The sequence below is a fragment of the Alosa alosa genome, chromosome 23 (assembly GCF_017589495.1).
Source record: "Alosa alosa isolate M-15738 ecotype Scorff River chromosome 23, AALO_Geno_1.1, whole genome shotgun sequence".
NCBI classification, from domain to species: domain Eukaryota; kingdom Metazoa; phylum Chordata; class Actinopteri; order Clupeiformes; family Clupeidae; genus Alosa; species Alosa alosa.
The window spans coordinates 7,871,574-7,889,709 of record NC_063211.1 but is presented as its reverse complement, the minus strand read 5'-3'; the positions used below and the strand labels follow the sequence as shown (position 1 = coordinate 7,889,709).

The window sequence follows — 18,136 nt, the reverse complement described above, 5'->3', positions numbered from 1 at the left end:
GCGCACACACACACACTCACATATATATGTATATATACACACACACACTCACTCTCTCTCTCTCTCTCTCTCTCTCTCTCTCTCTCTCTCTCTCTCTCTCTTTTCTCTCTCTCTCTTTCTCTCTCTCTCTTTCTTTCTTTCTTTCTTTCTTTCTTTCTCTCTCATCTCACTCAGTTCCTTACACAGACAACTCACGTGCACACAGCCACACACTATTTGTCAATCCCCCCCGCACTGGTTTGGTTTCAGACTAAACATAATGTTGAACTGAATTCTTACTGTGATAATGACAAGGGTGAAAGAAGCAGTTGTACAAAATTGAGCACACAATTAAGTGAAAGTCATGTTTCAAGGACACATGCCCCCATTATCAATCCACATAGCCCTGCTTCACTAAGCTCGTCTCGCAGTAAGACATGCCGTGATCTTCACTGGCTTTAACGTCACAGTCCTTCTCATCTTATGTGTGCGGTCATTTCAGTTCATCATCATGGTTCGTCAGACTTTTCACATGTTGTTCACCTGACACCTATAGCCTATCAATTAATGGACTATGCACACACCTATAGCCTATCAATTAACGGACTATGCACCTTTCTCTCATGTAATATCAGGACTAATAGCTGTGACCGGTGATGTTCCCTATCATTAGCCTTTGGGAGTAAAAGCAGTCACAAACTGTGATGCACATAGATAAATAATCAAGTGCGATTTGATTAAGCAACCGTTCAGCCGCCACAGACCTTGAAGATTCAAATCATGGGATTGATGGGACTGCTGGGTTTTTATTAATGTCTCACGTTCTTCTCCTCTAGTTCTGTCACACAGACACACAGACGAACACACACACAGGCACACACACAGAGACACAGACATACTCACTCAATCTCTCTGACTGTTTTCTCTCTCTCTCTCTCTCTCTCTCTCTCTCTGGCTTCCTCTCTTTCTCTGGCTTCCTCTCTTTCGCTCCATCCTCGCCCAACCCTCTGTCCCACTTCTGCCGGGGTGGGGGGGCTCAGTCCTCAGTTCTCCTGCTGCCTCCACCACCACCAGACCCAGCTTTGGCCGCCCGCGGCAGTCTGATCCTGGGCCAGCTCCCCGCAGCCTCTCTGGGGCTCCAGCCCAGAAAGAAGCCCCTCCAGAGAAGCCAAACAGTCGAGCATCCTCCTCCCCAACCACCACAGCATCATCCTCTCCTCTCCTCTCCTCCGGACTGAGCCTAAAGCAGCGGCGCTCACTCGGTCTCTAATGGAGCATGAAAGCATGAAGTGGTGCTCTGGAGACGTCGGCGAGGCCAGACAGGCAGCATCTCGAGGCCGACATCTCGAGGTTCATCCCTTTCAGCGCAGTGATCCCAGCGGGGAGAGACCGTGGGAATGTTAGATGAAATGGATTCTGAGGGAGATTCGTGTTCTGTTTTTTCCCCCCTGTTTTTTTTTTTTTTTTTCATTTCCTGCACTGCGCTTTTAAAAAATCACAAATATCCGCTCTTCTGAGGTTTGTGTGTGTGTGTTTATTTTCACTAGATGGAAACAGTCATTTACTTGTCAGTCAGCTGTCAGAGCAGCATGAAGTCAGTGTTTGGAATATTCCAACCCAGTTCATTTGGGAGTCTGAATTTAAGGAGATTCTACATTTACAGGGATACACACACACACACACACACACACGCTGTAAGAGTGAAGGAAGAGAGGTGTGAGGATGAGTAGTGTGGGAGGCTCGGCGTGCGTGATGGAGGAGGCAAAACGGGCACAGTAAGAAGACCTAATGACGAAGAGCCAGAGAGAGACATCCATCTGTCACAGCCACAGTGCTAATGTGGTTTCTGAAGATGCCAGGGTTCTTCTCTCTTTCTCTCTCTCTCTCTCTCTCTCTCTCTCCTATATATATATATATATATATATATATATATATATATCTCTCTATCTATATATATATATATATATATATATATATATATATATATATATATATATATATATATAATATATATATATATATATATATATATATATATATATAATAATATAATATATATAGGAGAAAGAGAGAGACTTTGACACACAGGCTTATTTCGCATCTCTGCTGTCACGTCTTTCAATCCTCCCTGGCCCAGCTGATTGGGACACTTCCCTACCGCTTGGCCAGAGAATATGAAACCGCTATTGAATCACGAGACAGAGATGTGGAGACAAGAAGAAAGAGATATGTAGAGAGCGAGAGGGAAGGGTTGGTAGAGGGGGGGGGGGGTGAAGCATGAGATGGGGAGGAGCATTGCGACACCCCTCTGCTGTGATTTATGGCACGCATGCCAATTCTGTTTGAGTGCTTTATTGTTTTTCCTGAGAAGACAGTTATGGATGCAAATCATTTCAAAACAGGCTGCCACACCTCTCTTCTCCTCCCCTTTCTCTCATCTCTCACCCCCTTTCCTCCTCCTCCTCCTTCTCCTCCTCCTATCTGAAATATTCTCAAGGACCTGGTTTCTCTCCTCCATCTCTGCATGATGTGACGCGCTGTCTTTTTGGTTCTTTTGTGGTACATCAGTAAGCAGCCATTTTCCTGTGCTGTTCCAATGGGTTGAGTTGAAAGGACTGAATAGGACGGAGGGAAGATGCCAGTTTTTAAGTCTCAGAAAAGAAATGAATCAGCCTAATCTTCCTCTTTGTTAGTCTGCCATTTGGTCAGCATCTCTCTCTCTCTCCTTCCATCATATTCTTTTTTTATCTCTCTCTCTTCTGCTCTTCTTCCCCCTTTTTCTCTCTTGCTCTGAAGCTCTCTTTCTCCATTCCTCCATTTCTCCTTGTTGTCATCCTCCCATTCCCCCTCCTTCTCTGTCTCTCGTTCTCTCCTTTTTCCACTGCCTCTTCAGGAGGTGTCCGTGACATTGTGTTTGACAGCTTCTGATTCCCTTGTCAAGTGTGATTTGAGCATGGACACTTTACATACACACCTGTTAACCCACACACACACACTTGCGCCCGTGTCTGTGCGAGCATCTGTGTGTGTTCCGTCATTAGAAACGTGATTGCTACTCATCAAAGTCCAACGTGACTGTGGCCAATCCATTTCCTCAATTTAGCTCCTGCTAATGTGTAGCAGGAAATGAGATGGACCTAAATCAGACCTAAATGCTGCTGGTTTGAACAGGATGCCTCGGAGTCTGGTTCCGATGGTCGGTCGTCATCACCCGACGTGTCTTTTTTCTTTAAAGTGGAACAGGTCGAGTGGGGGGGAACATGGGTCCTGAGAATCAGGTTAGTTTTGTGATTTGCAGCTAAAGACACACACGCACACAGAGCTATCTACAGATTGAGGGAACTCGTAACATGTAGACATTAGTCTTGCAGGTCTGTGTCAGTTGAATATAGTACTATTTTCCAACTTAATTTCAGTACAGTCATCAGCTGTGTCGTTCTTTGGGGGGGTGGTGTATGGAGCAAATCAGTGTCCAGTTCATGTTCTCTATGCAGACATCATGGACTCTCTATGTCCCTTTAATAATGCACTGTCTGACTCGTTTGTAGTAAATGACCTTAACAAGCAGTCTTGCCGTTGAACAGGGATATATGCATCCAGCTATTCCCTTTGGGCCTGTGCTGTCCTGTAGTGTGATGGACTAGCATGGGAGTGGCCCTGTTGAATGACCCCTCTTCATTAGTAGTATTAATCCCATATGAGTATGGTATTGATGTTTGTATTGATTACCTCGTTGTACGTGAGTGGAAGGACATCCAGCGTAGGCTAGAACAGCATGGGTCAGTCTTTTAGTGCTTGCCACTGGGCAGACAAGAAATATGGATTTGTGTGTTTGTGTGTGTATTTGTGTGTGTGTCTCTTTGTGCGTGTGTATCACCAAGCCTCCCCAGTGCGGATGATGTAATATTAAGCCAGTGTTTATTTTTATATGCTGTATTTTGTTCTGTTGTTGAAAGGGGTGAAGTTATACTGCATGTTATGCTTGTCAGACTGTCACCTTTGAGACATTTGCAAGCATAGCTTTGTCAGTCGTACATAGCAATCACCCCTCAAACTGCAATCACGTCGGCAAAATGAAAAAAAAGACTAAAGTTTTCAACTACAAACACATTTCACTCAAAAAGGGCAACTATTGTAAAACGACAATTTCTTTGTCTAGATGTGTATAATAGAAACCAGGGTTTCACACTATAAATGTAGAATGCTGGCAGGGCTTCTTAAAGCCACCTTCATAACATTGACATAATCATGTCATAAAGATGTCACGGCAGAAACCATCTCCTCAAGATTTGTCATCATATTTAATGTCTGATGATAAATCAGCCTCGACTGTCGCTGATGGCTCAAGTAAACAATTCCAGAAAAATCTTGATTTATCTGAATAAAGGTCACAGGCAGGCTTCTGACATTTCTACAGGGCATCATTTCAGCATGACCACTGCCTGTTGTGCTCTTCATGATGTGGAAGATTGTTTGTTTGTTTGTTTGTTTGTTTGTTTGTTTGTTTTCTGGTTGTTAATGTTTGTTTTTGTTGTCTGTGTGCAGCTGAATTGTATTTAAGTCTCTGTTGTGGTAAAAGTTCTGTGAAATCCATTGTCATCACTGTAATCAAATCATGTTCACTGAAGTTGCGCTCATATTTTCAAGTGTGTGACTGCAGTAGGTGTGTTGAATACATTTTGAGTCGTGTGTGTATGTGTGTCTTTGTGTGTGTGTGTCTGTGTGCGTGTTTGTTTTTTCTGTCCTCTAGTTTTACTTTATTTGCCATAATTTGTCCTCACAACGGGACTTCATCATGCTTTGTTAGGTTCTGCTGGATATTCAGCCTGTTTGGGAGTGTGTGTATGTGTGCGTGTATGGGTGCATGTGTATGTGTGTGCTATCCTTTGTCCTTGCCACAGCTTTGTCATGCTCTATAAGGTTAAAACATGCTCTGCATGGTGCGTGACACGCTGTGATTTCACCCTGTGTGTGTCTCTCTCTCTCTCTCTCTCTCTCTCTCTCTCTGCAGCTGGTTGCGGTGTTTGAGGAGTTCGACGTCCAGCAGAGGGCAGCGGTGAGCCCAGGGGGCAGCGTGGCATCTGGACGCTCCAGCTCCCCTGACCGCCCCGACCCGGAGATCAGCGCTCTGATGCCGGCCAGCGGCAGTGAGATCGAGGTGACCAGCTCAGCCCTCAAGTCCAGTACGTACCAGGCCTCTCCGCTCTCACCTTCTCACTCCACATCCCGGGGCTAACTCACTGCTGGGGATTGAAGTGATAGATCATATGGTGTAAAAGACGGCTGAACACACATCCCTTTTCTCTTGCTTTATTCATCCTTTTCCGCGATTGCCACATAAAAGTTGGACTCCCGTGACTTTTTGATCAAAGTTTTGATTCTTGAGCTGTTATGGTAGACTTACTTGAAGTACACTTAAGCCTTAAGGTAAGCTCATGCTTATGGGCTTGAGAAGTTTCTGTTGCATTAAGTGTCTCTGAATTAATCTAGACCTAATATATATAGTGCTTTCAATTCAGGGAAAATCAGGGAATGAATCTAATTCCCCTTGTCATTTTATCATCAGAGCAGATTCATTTATTTGAATTCAGTTTCATTGTTGCTTGTTGCTGCTGCTTGTGTTATTAAGGAAGGTGTTTTTCTTGTTCCTTCTATTTAGTTCTCTCCAAGGTACACTGAAAAGAAGCAAATGTATGCTGATGGTTTTGTTCTTTGTGTGTGTGTGTGTGTGTGTGTGTGGAAGTCAAGTGAAGTGAAGTTAGTTGGTCATAAGCGGTCAGTGGTAGTCCCTGTTGCCTGTTTTTCCTGTCTGGGGCAGCTTAAACAAACACTACGTTTCCCAGATGCCCCGGCACGGGCCATCGACAGCCGTATGAGCTCACAGCCATCGTGGCGCAGGATGAAGATAACAGCTGTGGTTCTCACAGTAGTGTATGAGACTCTTTCAGTTCTTACCCCGTGTGTGTGTGTGTGTGTGTGTGTGTGTTTGTACTGTATATGTTGGTGTGTGTGTGTGTGTGTGGTGGCATCATTAGGACAGGTGTCTTGCTCAGACAGAAAGCCCACAAATGAAGACGGCACTGTTTATGAAAGTGTGTGTGTGTGAATAAGGACTAGAAATAATTCCCATGTCTGGACACATGGTATAATGAATACAGCTTAGAGAGAGGGAGAGAGTGTGTGCTAGAGAGAGAATTTGGATTAGCTTTAGCAAAATATTATCAATGGCATGTTGAGTTGCTGCTAGTGGGTGTTTGCCCAGCGGTGATCTCATCTGTAGTAACACTTGCGTGTGCATTCACAGCCAGGAAACAATGAGATGCGGTCGAGCCAGTGGAGGGTGAAAAAGTGTGGAAAAAGGATTGAAAGCTCCCAAGAAAAAGCCCCTGCAATGCTGTGTGTGTGTGTGTGTGTGTGTGTGTGTGAGTGCCTTTGATGTGCGCCTCTGAGACAGCAGCCTCTAAAAAGGCCAGCTCCTTGCCCTCCGTTAGCATAATGAGCTAAAGAGCATCATCCTTCAGACTGCTTCTCTTTCAGACCTAGCTCTTCGCCTCTATAAGCCCATCTCTTTAAGGCGTGACTGACAGCCCGTCGCCTGTCAATCAATCTCTCACTTACTCATGCCCATCCCCTTCCACACCTCCCGCTCCCATCCCAACAGCTGGGCCCTCTCTCTCTCTACGCTCTTTGGAGAGGCTATGACCCTCGAGTGCCATCTCTTTCTCCCCACTTTAATTTTGGGGTGACCCAGAACACCCTGCTCCGTCTTGGGAACCACCCCGCCAGGGGCCCCCTCCTGGGGCGCCACCTGCCCCGCCAGCCCCCACATGTGGGCACCAGCTCAGGGCTCCAGCCTGCGTGCACCGGTCTCTCTGCCTGGGCTGGCAGGTCTCTCCAGGCGTGGTGGTGGTGGGGATGGTGGTGCTGGTAATTTGGGGGTTAGAGCGTGGATGACCCACTTAGAGAGTTTCTTAAACGCAGATGCTGGAGATGTTAAGCGCCTTTTCAAAGGCATGCAAATTCACGACAAACTGTTTTACACATTACCCTCGCTGTCTGATGTGTGAAGTGTGTGCATACAGACACACACACACACACACACACACACACACACACACACACACACACACACACAGATATGCAATATTATTTTTCTTCACACTTTTGAGAAAAGCACAGTCTCACCCTCACCTGCAACATCTCGCTGAATGTACTCATATGCACACTTACTTCCTCTGATGTATGCATACTCACAAGCACTATCTTTCTGATATGACAGCGTTCTCTCTCTCTCTCTCTCTCTCTCTCTCTCTCTCTCTCTCTCTCTCTCTCTCTCTCTCTCTCTCTCACTCACACACACACTTTTCTCTGCAACTTCTAATCACCCCTCTCCCCCCACCCCCTCTGGTAACTGGATTACCAGGCCTAGTCAGGGAGAAGCCAGCTGAGCGTGAAGCTCCATTTAAATGGCTGCCTTTTCTTAACCAGCTCTTAGCCCCCATCCCTGCACAGCCCTGCATCCCCAGCTAATTCAGTTAGCCACTGACCTCCTGCAGCACCTCTCCCTGGAGCGAGACTGATTGAATAAGAGCTTCCTTTGTTGTGTCCGCAACACTCTGTGTCCAAATTAGAAGTGCGTGCACACACACACACACACACACATTCACACACACATACACACACATACACACACACACACACACACACACACACACACACACACAGAGTGAATGTGGCTCTGTCCATGCAGTTGCCACTCTGTGGCCCTTGTGTCCATGTGTCCATGTGTCCATGTGTCCATGTGGCCTTAAGCACATTGGGCACGGTTGCCTTTGTTGTGGCGTGTAACGTGTAATGGAGCGTTTGTGAATGGCGTGTTCGTATCGAACGCAGCTGACGCCGCTGCTCTGTCTCTTGTCTGTAATGGCATTGTGGGCAGCCGTAAATGATTGAGCACACACAAACATCTGCTCAGCCTTGGGTGTAAATGTTGTAAGTACGTGTGTGTGTGTGTTTGCATTCGTGCATGTCTGAGGGCCACTCAGGGACAGATGTTTTGTCTCAGTGTGTGTGTGTGTGGCGTGTGTGTGTCTCTCTATTAGTGTTTGACTTTGGCCCCCAACTCGGAGACAGTTGTATAGTCCTAATATGTCTGTCATGTTAAGTGAGTCTCATGAATGAATCAGTCTGAGTGTGTATTCGTCTCCGTCTCTGCACGACGCTGAGCCACAAAAGAGACAGGTGGGTGTTCCGACTGTGTCTGATCTCAGCAAACGCCACCTGCTGCTCCGCCAGCTGGCCTGGGATCAGCCCTGGACCATACGCGTCAGCTAGCGAACACAGCACTCACAGCGCAGCCAGGCTCCGTTTTCGTTTCAGGAGCCTTCGTCCAGAAACCCTCACTGTATATTCACACTGATTGGCGGCGGCGGTGGCGGCTTCCTAACGTCCCAGCCATAACTTTCAGCCCCTAAAACCGACCGCGGCTCCAGGAATTCCCTTAATAGCTCACCTCTCCCCCACCCTAATCCCAAGCTAAACTTTTTACGAGCGCAGCATATATGTGGCGAACGCTCTCATTTTGAGCCGCAATACCGCGTGTTCAGCGGGCCCTTTTTCGTCCCCCCCCCCTTCCTCGCAGTAATCCCTTCCACGTTTGCTTTACTGCCTACATTCCTGCCACCCGTAAAAGTCAAGGCAATGCCACAATATCTCCTACTTTCCCCCGACCAAAGGAGCAAAATGCGTTGGCGTCGTGGCACTTTCATCGGAAGCAGGGTCATTTATCATCTCAGGTGGCGTCTTCTGAAATGCCACAGCCACCTTTTATTTTGTTGGGCTAAAAAAGTTACTATACCCAGCTGCCCGATTTAGTATGTTAGATTCGACTTTCAGACCACCTTGCGTCCAAAGCTGCAGTTATAACAAAAATATCCATTTTAGTTACCAAGGTAATAGTTGGTGTAACATAATAATAATAATAATAATAATAATAATAATAATAATAATAATAATAATAATCATCTATCAAAGAAATTGTTGGTGTGATGGTCAACTGTCATTCTTTCTTGTTGGACTTGGAGTATAGAGTGTGTAGGATTGGACTGAAACACTATAGTCAGATGTCCGATGTCTGTCCAGTCTGCTCAACATAGGTAGTATTAATATTACAAATGGTGGGAGCTTCAGCTGTTATGTCCAATACTCACAGATGCCGCAGCAGCGGCCATTAAAATTGGTCGCCGTGGCAGCAGGACCATCCCTCACCGTGGCAGCATACGCTGGCTGTCTGGAGGGAAGCGGGTTGGCCAGGGTGCAGGGTGATGGAGCCTTGGTGCGGCACGGTGGGATGATTAGAGCCGCATCGATTCCCTGACCTGCTCTCACCCATCACCGATACTCTCCTCTTCTCCCCCTCCTCTCCTCCTCCTCATCCTCCTACTCCTCCTCCTCTCCCTCCTCCTCCTCCTCCTCTTCTCTCTCTCTCTCCTCTCAGTCACTGCCAGTGGAGTGGAGGAGGCTAGGATTGATCAGGAAGAGGCATGGGGATGGAGAAGGGAAGAGTCATCCCTCTCTTTCTCTCTGAAGTTCTGTGCTACTAATACAACTCATAAGCCATTGCTAACCACCTTATCAATTAGATGTAGATGCACTCATTAAGTAGATTATATACAGACCAAATAAGACTACATACACACACTTTTTTTTGCCTGGTTTTGCTCATCCTCCTGACCTCGCAAACCGACTGGCACAGAGACACACTTTTCCAAACATGGTTTTGATACAAACCTTTGTTTTGCGAGTACACATAGATACACATTTTGCCAATGGAATCCACATGGTCATTTCCTGACTATTTTATCATCCACAGACACACACACACAATCCAATCTCTCTCTCTCTCTCTCTGTCTCTCTCTCTGTCTCTCTCTCTCGCTCTCTCTGTCTCTCTATCCCCCTCTCCTCTCTTTCTCCTTATCGGTGTCTTCCTCTTCCTGTCATGGGGCTGGTGTACGCTTAGCCCGACGGATGAATTAGGGGAACTGTGGTGAGAGTAGTAATGACTCGTGATCCACGGAATCTGCTCACTTGACCCTCCTCGGACTGCCGTGTCCCTCCATGACCCTCTCTGAGGGTCAGGGGTCAAGAGGATTCGCCCCACTGCTGACCTCCGCAGGGAGCTTGATGGAGTTTTCCCAGGATGCACTGCAGTGGACGGGCCAAAGCAGAGATGTTTGATAGAGTGCCTTTGCTTAACCGCAGTGAACCATCTGCTCTGGTGGTCCGAGTGCTGAGCTGACACACACACACACACACACACACACACACACCACAATACACAATCTTCACAACACACCCTCCACAGCCTGGGAAAGTAAAATATAAAGAACTCATTCATGCTGTTCATTCGGTTTCAGTGCACTGAAGATGTGGAAACTTGATGGGAATGTGCAATGAATGGCTAGTTGGTGTAGATGTGTATGTATGTACCGTATATATGATTGCTCTTTAGGTTTACATACAGATTGCCATGGCGATGCCCCTGTATCACCCAGGCCCACAGCAGAGTCTTTGTGAGCCTGTGGAGAGCATTTTAATGTTCTCTGGCAAAGAGGTCCTGTGTGTCTCAAGGCACTATGCAATTATAGATGTTGAATAAATGGGACATAGGCAGTTTATGTTGAAGAATGCCTTCATTTCCAGGGATCTTTGCACACTGTATAATGTTGACCAGCTTTGACTGCCAAAACCCAGCCTAGAGGACGCGCGGACACACACACACACACACACACACACACACACACACACACACACACACACATTCCTGTCTCCCTTGTGCTTGGTTGAGGTCACAGCCCCGAGCAAAAGTCTTGAGTGCTGTAGGTCCCTTTGAAAGATGGTCATTTTGTTTTGTAGATGACCCTTCATTAAGCTCGTTCTTTCTGGTTTCTGTACATGGAAACGTTTCCACACCCACTGCTGGTGAGCTACGTTAAGTTTCTCTGGGTGGTGGTGAAGTAAAAGGGGATGACTCGGGGAGAGAACCTGCTGTAGTCTATAATATTCAATGGCCGAGAAGGCGCGTAGCCTGGCGCCATCTCTTTCACAGTGTAAGCCAGACCTTAAACATGACATTTTGATGCCATGTTTTTACAATCCCAGTGCAGCTTAGAACCTGAGTTGAGATCTCAGTAGGAGCGTCCAGATGTAAACACGCTACCCAGAGCAGCAGTGGGAGGAGGCTACTGGTACGGATGTCTCCCTCACCAACAGGTCAATTCTTTGTTTGTTTAACTGGTATAAACAAGTACCAGTCACAGATCAGCATCAGGAGCGGGTTTTGTTTATGTGTGTGTTTGAGCGAATGTTGAGAATGACCTCCTCCTTAACCTCTGTGCACATGAAATGGAATCCGTTTCGCCTTGCACTGCTAACCAGTGTGTGTCAGTCCAGCCCATGGAATTCTTTCCAAGCATCTCCAGACTCTCTGACATTGGACACTATATATCACCCTGCCTGTATATTTATCCCCAAAACACCCAGGCTCATTTCAACCTGTTGGGGGTTGAGGGTGGTGTGGTGTGGTGTTATTCAGTCGTGTGATTATAGGGTGGTGCCACAGGGCCCTTGGGATGCTTCTCCTCCCTGGAGGGTGTAGTTCCCATGGTGACCTTGACATCAGCCAGGGGCAGGTGTGGTTGAGTGGGCAGACGAGAAGGAACGTCTGGGCGTTTTTGTTTTCAGCTGGACAGTGGACCTGGCGTCTATGTCGTGCACTGTGCCATCCTTTTGGCCTTCTGTCCTTCTGTCCTTCCTTGCTTCTTGCCTGGTCTCTCTTTACTGACACATTCACAGTCACAGCTTCCTTGTCCTCTACTTCAAAGATCAGTTGGGCAGCTTGGCCTACTGATGGACACCTTCACTCAGCAAGGCACTCACTCCTGAAGTTCCTCCTGAAACCCTGCGTTGTCCTTGGCGACTGAGGGTTAGCATTGCCTTGAAGACTTTTCACTTAACATCTTAACTTTGTCCCCGAGAACTTTTGTTTCTGGGCCCTTCTAAGTGTCAACGTGTCCAGCACAGAAATCCACTCTCTGATGCCTGATGATGGATCGCCCCGAATCAGCTCGCTCTGGGCACTCGATAGGTCAATAATGAATGAAGCAAATGCACGAAACGGGGGGGGGAAAAACATCCCCGCTCCAATCTCCCCTCATTAGGCTCTGAGTGAATTTGTGCTTGGGAGTGCGCGCCTGCCCATCGATAAGGCTGCGTGATTGATTTGAGGGAAGATTCAAGTGTAGATGGGCAGTGATGAGAATGATTACGAGAGAGAGAGAGAGAGAGAGTGTGTGTGTGTGTGTGTGTGTGTGCGTGCGTGCAAGGCAAGAACCATGCAAGGCCAGAACACACCCAGTGTTCACTGGTTAACTGCCAACACACACACACACACAAACACTTTCTCTCACACGCACACACTTTCTCTCTCACACACAAACACACACACTTTCTCTTACACGAACACACACACACTTTCTCGCACACACTCAAACAGGCACACACACCCACACACACACACACTTTCTCTGACACACAAACACACACACTTTCTCTCAGACACACAAACACACACACTCTGTCTCTCTCTTTCTCCACCTCTCTCTCTCTGATACTGTTCCTTCATCCATCTAATCAGTGGACTGACCCTCTCGGCACACCCTCCCTGCACTCCCTGATTAAAGGAACACACACTCACTGCGAGCGTATAGATTATCCCTTAACGTCTGCTTAAGGACTTCACTCTCATATCAATCTATTTCAAGTGGGGCGAACGGAAGGTATTTTGAATGCTTCAGATCTATTTTTTAAATGCAGTTTACCACCACGGAGATCATATTCTCACACATCTCATTTTAATTTCCTTTTGTTGTATTTTTAGTGACTCCCTGGAGGGCTTTGACAAAGCAAACACACTGCGAGGGAATATTGCATAAAGCCTAACGGCTCCTTCGCTTCACACTTACTCAGTCATCTCTATTGAATCTTGTTTTAACTAGATGTACCGCAGAGCGGTACAAAATATGACCGCCGCCCAGTCCAGCACATTTTTTCCACAAAAATAAATCACGCTGAAAGGCCTATATGATTCTAACTGTCTTATGCATTATCCACACTCAATTCTCACTGGTATCTGCTAGACAACAAGTACCAAAACATGATTAGTTCATAGATTTCACATGTAAAATTCATTTTATACAACCCCACCCCCATCTTGCCTGTTCATAATTCTGAGAAATTTTTGAATTGTGGCCTACTGTACGCGCATGTGTGCGTGTACACGTTTATGTTTATGTTTATGTGGGTGTGTGTGTGTGTGTGTGCGTGCGTGCTTGTGTGTTTGCCTGCGTATGTGTGTTTGTGCATGTGCATTCATGCGTACATATGTCTACTCTGTGAGTATGTGTCATACGTATGATTACTGTGACTGTATGTGTGTGTGTGTGTTTATGCACATGTGTGCACATGGAATGGGTTAACATGACCCCTGGAGGCAAACATACAGAAAAAATTGGTCATCCTAGGCCCTACGGTTCTCAAGATATTCACAGAAAACTGTGTCTGCCCTACCCTCCTTTCGGGGGGTGCAGTCCAGCGAGGGGGCTACAGATCAAAACGATGAAATGAAATGCATGAAAAGCGATGGATCCATGCTATCCATATGGGGTTACATGCCCACCAAATTTCGTCTACCCCGGTCTTTCAGTGTCCCGGGAATCCTTGACGGAAATTTGGACATGCGAAAAAAAAAAAAAAAAAAAGATTTGACTAAACCTATATGACCGCCGCTTCGCTGCGCGGCGGTCATAATAAGATTGTGGCGATCAATACCAAATTAATGCTTGCTTCACTCAATTTGGGGAAAGGTAGAAGATTTGGCTTTTGGTGTCATTAGGAAATGAGAGAGAGAGAGAGAGATCTCTCTGGTGTTATGTCAGCCATTGCAAACAACAGCGACACTGACTTGGCACAGGTGGCGATGAGGGGAGATATGAATGTGTGTGTGTGTGTGTGTGTGTGTGTGAGTGAGTGAGACATGGTCAGAGAATCCATGCTCTTAAGGGCAGGCTGAACAGAGATGATCTTAACACCCCAAAACACCCTTACCACACTTTCTACTTGTGAATCTCTCTCTCTCTCTCTCTCTCTCTCTCTCACTCACTACTCTCTCTCTTACTTTTGTGAATCTCTCTCTCTCTCTCTCTCTTACCACACTTTCTTCTTGTGTATCTCTCTCTCTTGTGAATCTCTCTCTCTCTCTCTCTCTTACCACACTTTCTACTTGTGAATCTCTCTCTCTCTCTCTCTTACCACACTTTCTACTTGTGAATCTCTCTCTCTCTCTCTCTCTCTCTCTCTCTCTCTCTCTCTCTCTCTCTCTCTTACCACACTTTCTACTTGTGAATCTCTCTCTCTCTCTCTCTTACCACACTTTCTACTTGTGAATCTCTCTCTCTCTCTCTCTCTCTCTCTCTCTCTCTCTCTCTCTCTTGCACACTTTCTACCTTTCTGATCTCTCTCTCTCTCTCTTACCACACTTTCTACTTGTGAATCTCTCTCTCTCTCTCTCTCTCTCTCTCTCTCTCTCTCTCTCTCTCTCTCTCTCTCTCTCTCTCTCTCTCTCTCTCTCTTACCACACTTTCTACTTGTGAATCTCTCTCTCTCTCTCTCTTACCACCACTTTTTCTTGTGGATCTCTCTCTCTCTCTCTCTCTCTCTCTCTCTCTCTCTCTCTCTCTCTCTCTCTCTCTCTCTCTTACCACCTTTCTACTTGTGAATCTCTCTCTCTCTCTCTTACCACACTTTCTACTTGTGAATCTCTCTCTCTCTCTCTCTCTCTCTCTCTCTCTCACCACACTTTCTACCTTTCTACTTGTGAATCTCTCTCTCTCTCTCTCTCTCTCTCTCTCTTACCACACTTTCTACTTGTGAATCTCTCTCTCTCTCTCTTACCACACTTTCTACTTGTGAATCTCTCTCTCTCTCTCTCTCTCTCTCTCTCTCTCTCTCTCTCTCTCTCTCTCTTACCACACTTTCTACTTGTGAATCTCTTTTTTCTCTCTCTCTCTCTCTCTCTCTCTCTTATTTGTGCTGTGGTAGACAGAAGAGCAGTAGCAGGCCCCCCCTGGTGTGAGAGCCACAGGACCTCTTAACAGGGTTCCCCTTCCAGCATATGAGTGTAGGCACCCTTCTCTTTGTGCCTGGTCTCATAAGCGTGAAGGGGCTTGGGGTGTGTGTGTGTGTATTGGAGATGTATGTTTGACCAAGAGGTGCATGTGTGTGTGTTTGAGGGGCTCTTTATGAAGCAACTGGATAGATGGTGACCTGTTGGGGTTGTGAGGTGGAGAGCTGTCTGGGTTACACACACACACGCACACACACACACACTCTCCTCGCCTACAAGACACTACTTAACTATCCAAGCGTACAGCCCATGGGCCTCTGTTCCTTCATACAATGCGTCCAGACAAACACTATTGTTTGAACTATTGTCTGATATAAAGGCCACATTATTCACTGGTTGGTGTGCTTGTGGTGTGAAATGGACAAATTTGGAGTGGATCGTTGGTCATTTTTCTCATTTTAATCTCTTCCTCTCTTTTTAATCTTCTGTCCTGCTCTCTCTTATCCCTTTCCCTCTTTCTCTCCTTCTCCCATCCTCTTTCTGTCCATCTTTCTCTCCTTCCCTCTCTCTCTCTCTCTCTCTCTCTCTCAGATACTCCTCTGATGGTGCGGAGCAGCAGTGATTCAGCTCTGGCCGTGCCACAAGAGCTGGAGGCCCCAGAGCCCAGACGCAGCCCCGACACCAGCCTGCCCTCATCCTCACCCCCGGCCCCAGCCACGGCCAGAGCCCCAGCCACGGTGAGACACAGAGGGAGGGAGGGAGGGAGGGAGGGAGGGGCAGTGATATTACTGAGGGAGCTTTAGACCGGGTAGACGCAGAGGGGATAAACAGAAAAAAATGAGATGTTCAGATTTAGGCAAAGGGTTGGTAGTGATTGTAAGATATAGATAGATAGATATGGAGGTGGGTGTGGTATGTGTGTGTGTGTGTGGTTTGTGTTTGGGTGTGTGTGTGTGTGGGGGGGGTATTTAAACACAGAAAAAAAGTGAAAAGAAAATGAAAGAGTGCAAACAGGAAGAGAGCCTCTGGTCTGGGGGAGATGCGGAGAGGCCAAACGGTGCGGCTCTAATGAAGCCAGCGCTCCCTCAGCCTCTCTGCCTGAATCCATCTGCATTCATTACCAGGGTCCTCTCACCCCACTCCACCACACCACCGCCACACACACCCAACAGTGCTCATACACACGAGCCAACACTCTCCACCCCTCACCGCCTGGAACAGACAGATTGACTGTCGGAACATAACGACTGTCGCAGCCATCAGGTCTTTTTCCTTTACCTGTTGTTTTAAAGGAACACGCCAACTTTTGGGGAAATTAGCGTATTTGCCATCTACCCCAGAGTTGGATAAGAGGATTTACCCTTCTCTTCAATGTGTGCAGTAACCCAGTCTGACACCTTTAGCCTAGCTTAGCATAATTAACTGGAAGTGGGTTAGACAAGTTAGCGTATAGCTAGTTAGCGGATAGCTAGGGATCTCTAAGGGAGGTGCTTATTACCCAAAAAGTGTATAATGCAAATAGAATAAAAAACAGCCAAATATTGGCCAAAACAAATTGGTAGCATATATCGGTAGCTTCCATCAGCTGCCCCTGAATTCTAAAGATCGGCCTTGGCCAAAGAAACCCCCATATTGGTTACCTCAGGAGGAACTGCCCCCTAGGGCAGTGCCAGGGCTTTGTGAGGTCATTGAGACGTAGCGTCTGAGGCCAGCAGGCACCTAGTCCTGCAAGGCCAGAAGCGCCTGTCGTCGAGGTGTCTGGTCAGCACGGCGTCAGCATGGCTTTGATGCAGACACGCTCTGACAGATGCGGATTTAGTAACGAAGACGAATCACTCCGCTGACTTTGCCGCTGGGGTCAAAGGGCATCCATCTGATCTTGTTTGCCCCCTTCCCCCCCCCCAAAAGCTATCATATCCTGATTTCTCTATAGCTACTCATCTTTTCACCACTGTGTGCTTTAGGGAAGCAATTGCTTTCTGTTTCCCTGTTCTGTTTTTCTATCTCTTCCACAGCTGAGACCTGCTTCTCTCCCTCCCTCTCTCTCTCTCTCCCTCTCCCTCCCTCCCTGCCTTTCTCTCTCTCCTTCTTTTCTCCCTCTCCTCCACCCTCTCCCCCTCTCTACCCTGTTTCCATCCCGGGGTTCTGGGGACGTGGAGCTCACGTTTAATTTCCCATTTCATTGCACCCTTCTTTTTTTGTTGCTGTCAGTCCTCTGCACCTGTGGCACTCTTGAGCCACACACACACACACGCACACACACACACACACGTGTGTGTATTTATAGATATATAGGTGTCCACATGCACTCATGGGTGCACACAGACATGCTGTCACATGCAGGTGTATGTGCAGTCATACTACCGCTGTCTTTCTCTTTTACAGACAGACAGACAGACAGACAGACAGACAGACAGACAGACAGACAGACAGACAGACAGACAGACAGACAGACAGACAGACAGACAGACAGACAGACAGACAGACATTTTTCTGTCTGTCTCTCCCTCTCTGTGTCTCTCTCTCTCTATCACCTACACCCACATACAGTCACATGCTCTTGTTTTTTCTACCTCTGTCTCTCTTTCTCCCTCTCCCCATCCCAGCTCTCTCTCTCCCTCTCTCTCTCTCTCTTTGTCCTGCCTCCTCTGGGCACCACTGTATGAGCTCTTATGTCCTCCTGATCCAGTCTTCAAGCTGGGAGATTGTGCTCTTGCCAGCTCCACCTCACCGTGTCCTTGTGGCTGGCGCCCAAATCCTAAAGCCGGTACCCAGCCTCCCTCCACCCCTCTCCACTCGTCCAGCCCTGGCTCCTGTTCTCCGCGCCGGCCGTTTGAAGCCCTTTCATGTGGCACTCGTAAACCTGGCTGCCAACCACATCCGAAATCTCAGCCGGCCATCAAAGTGTTTGTTTAATTTCAGGGAAATTTCCCAGAGGCTGGCAAAGTAATTGAACTTTTTCCTCCTGTTTAGA

The 18,136-nt window shown here is 47.1% G+C and overlaps 1 protein-coding gene across 1 annotated transcript in view; it reads left to right on the top strand.

The window, feature by feature from the left end:
* Positions 1-18,136, top strand: part of LOC125288947 (partitioning defective 3 homolog B-like) — a 164,832-nt gene that overhangs the window by 25,138 nt on the left and 121,558 nt on the right. The window contains 2 exon segments of the mRNA XM_048235663.1: positions 4,991-5,162; positions 15,754-15,899. Coding sequence (XP_048091620.1) covers positions 4,991-5,162; positions 15,754-15,899 — 318 coding nt within the window.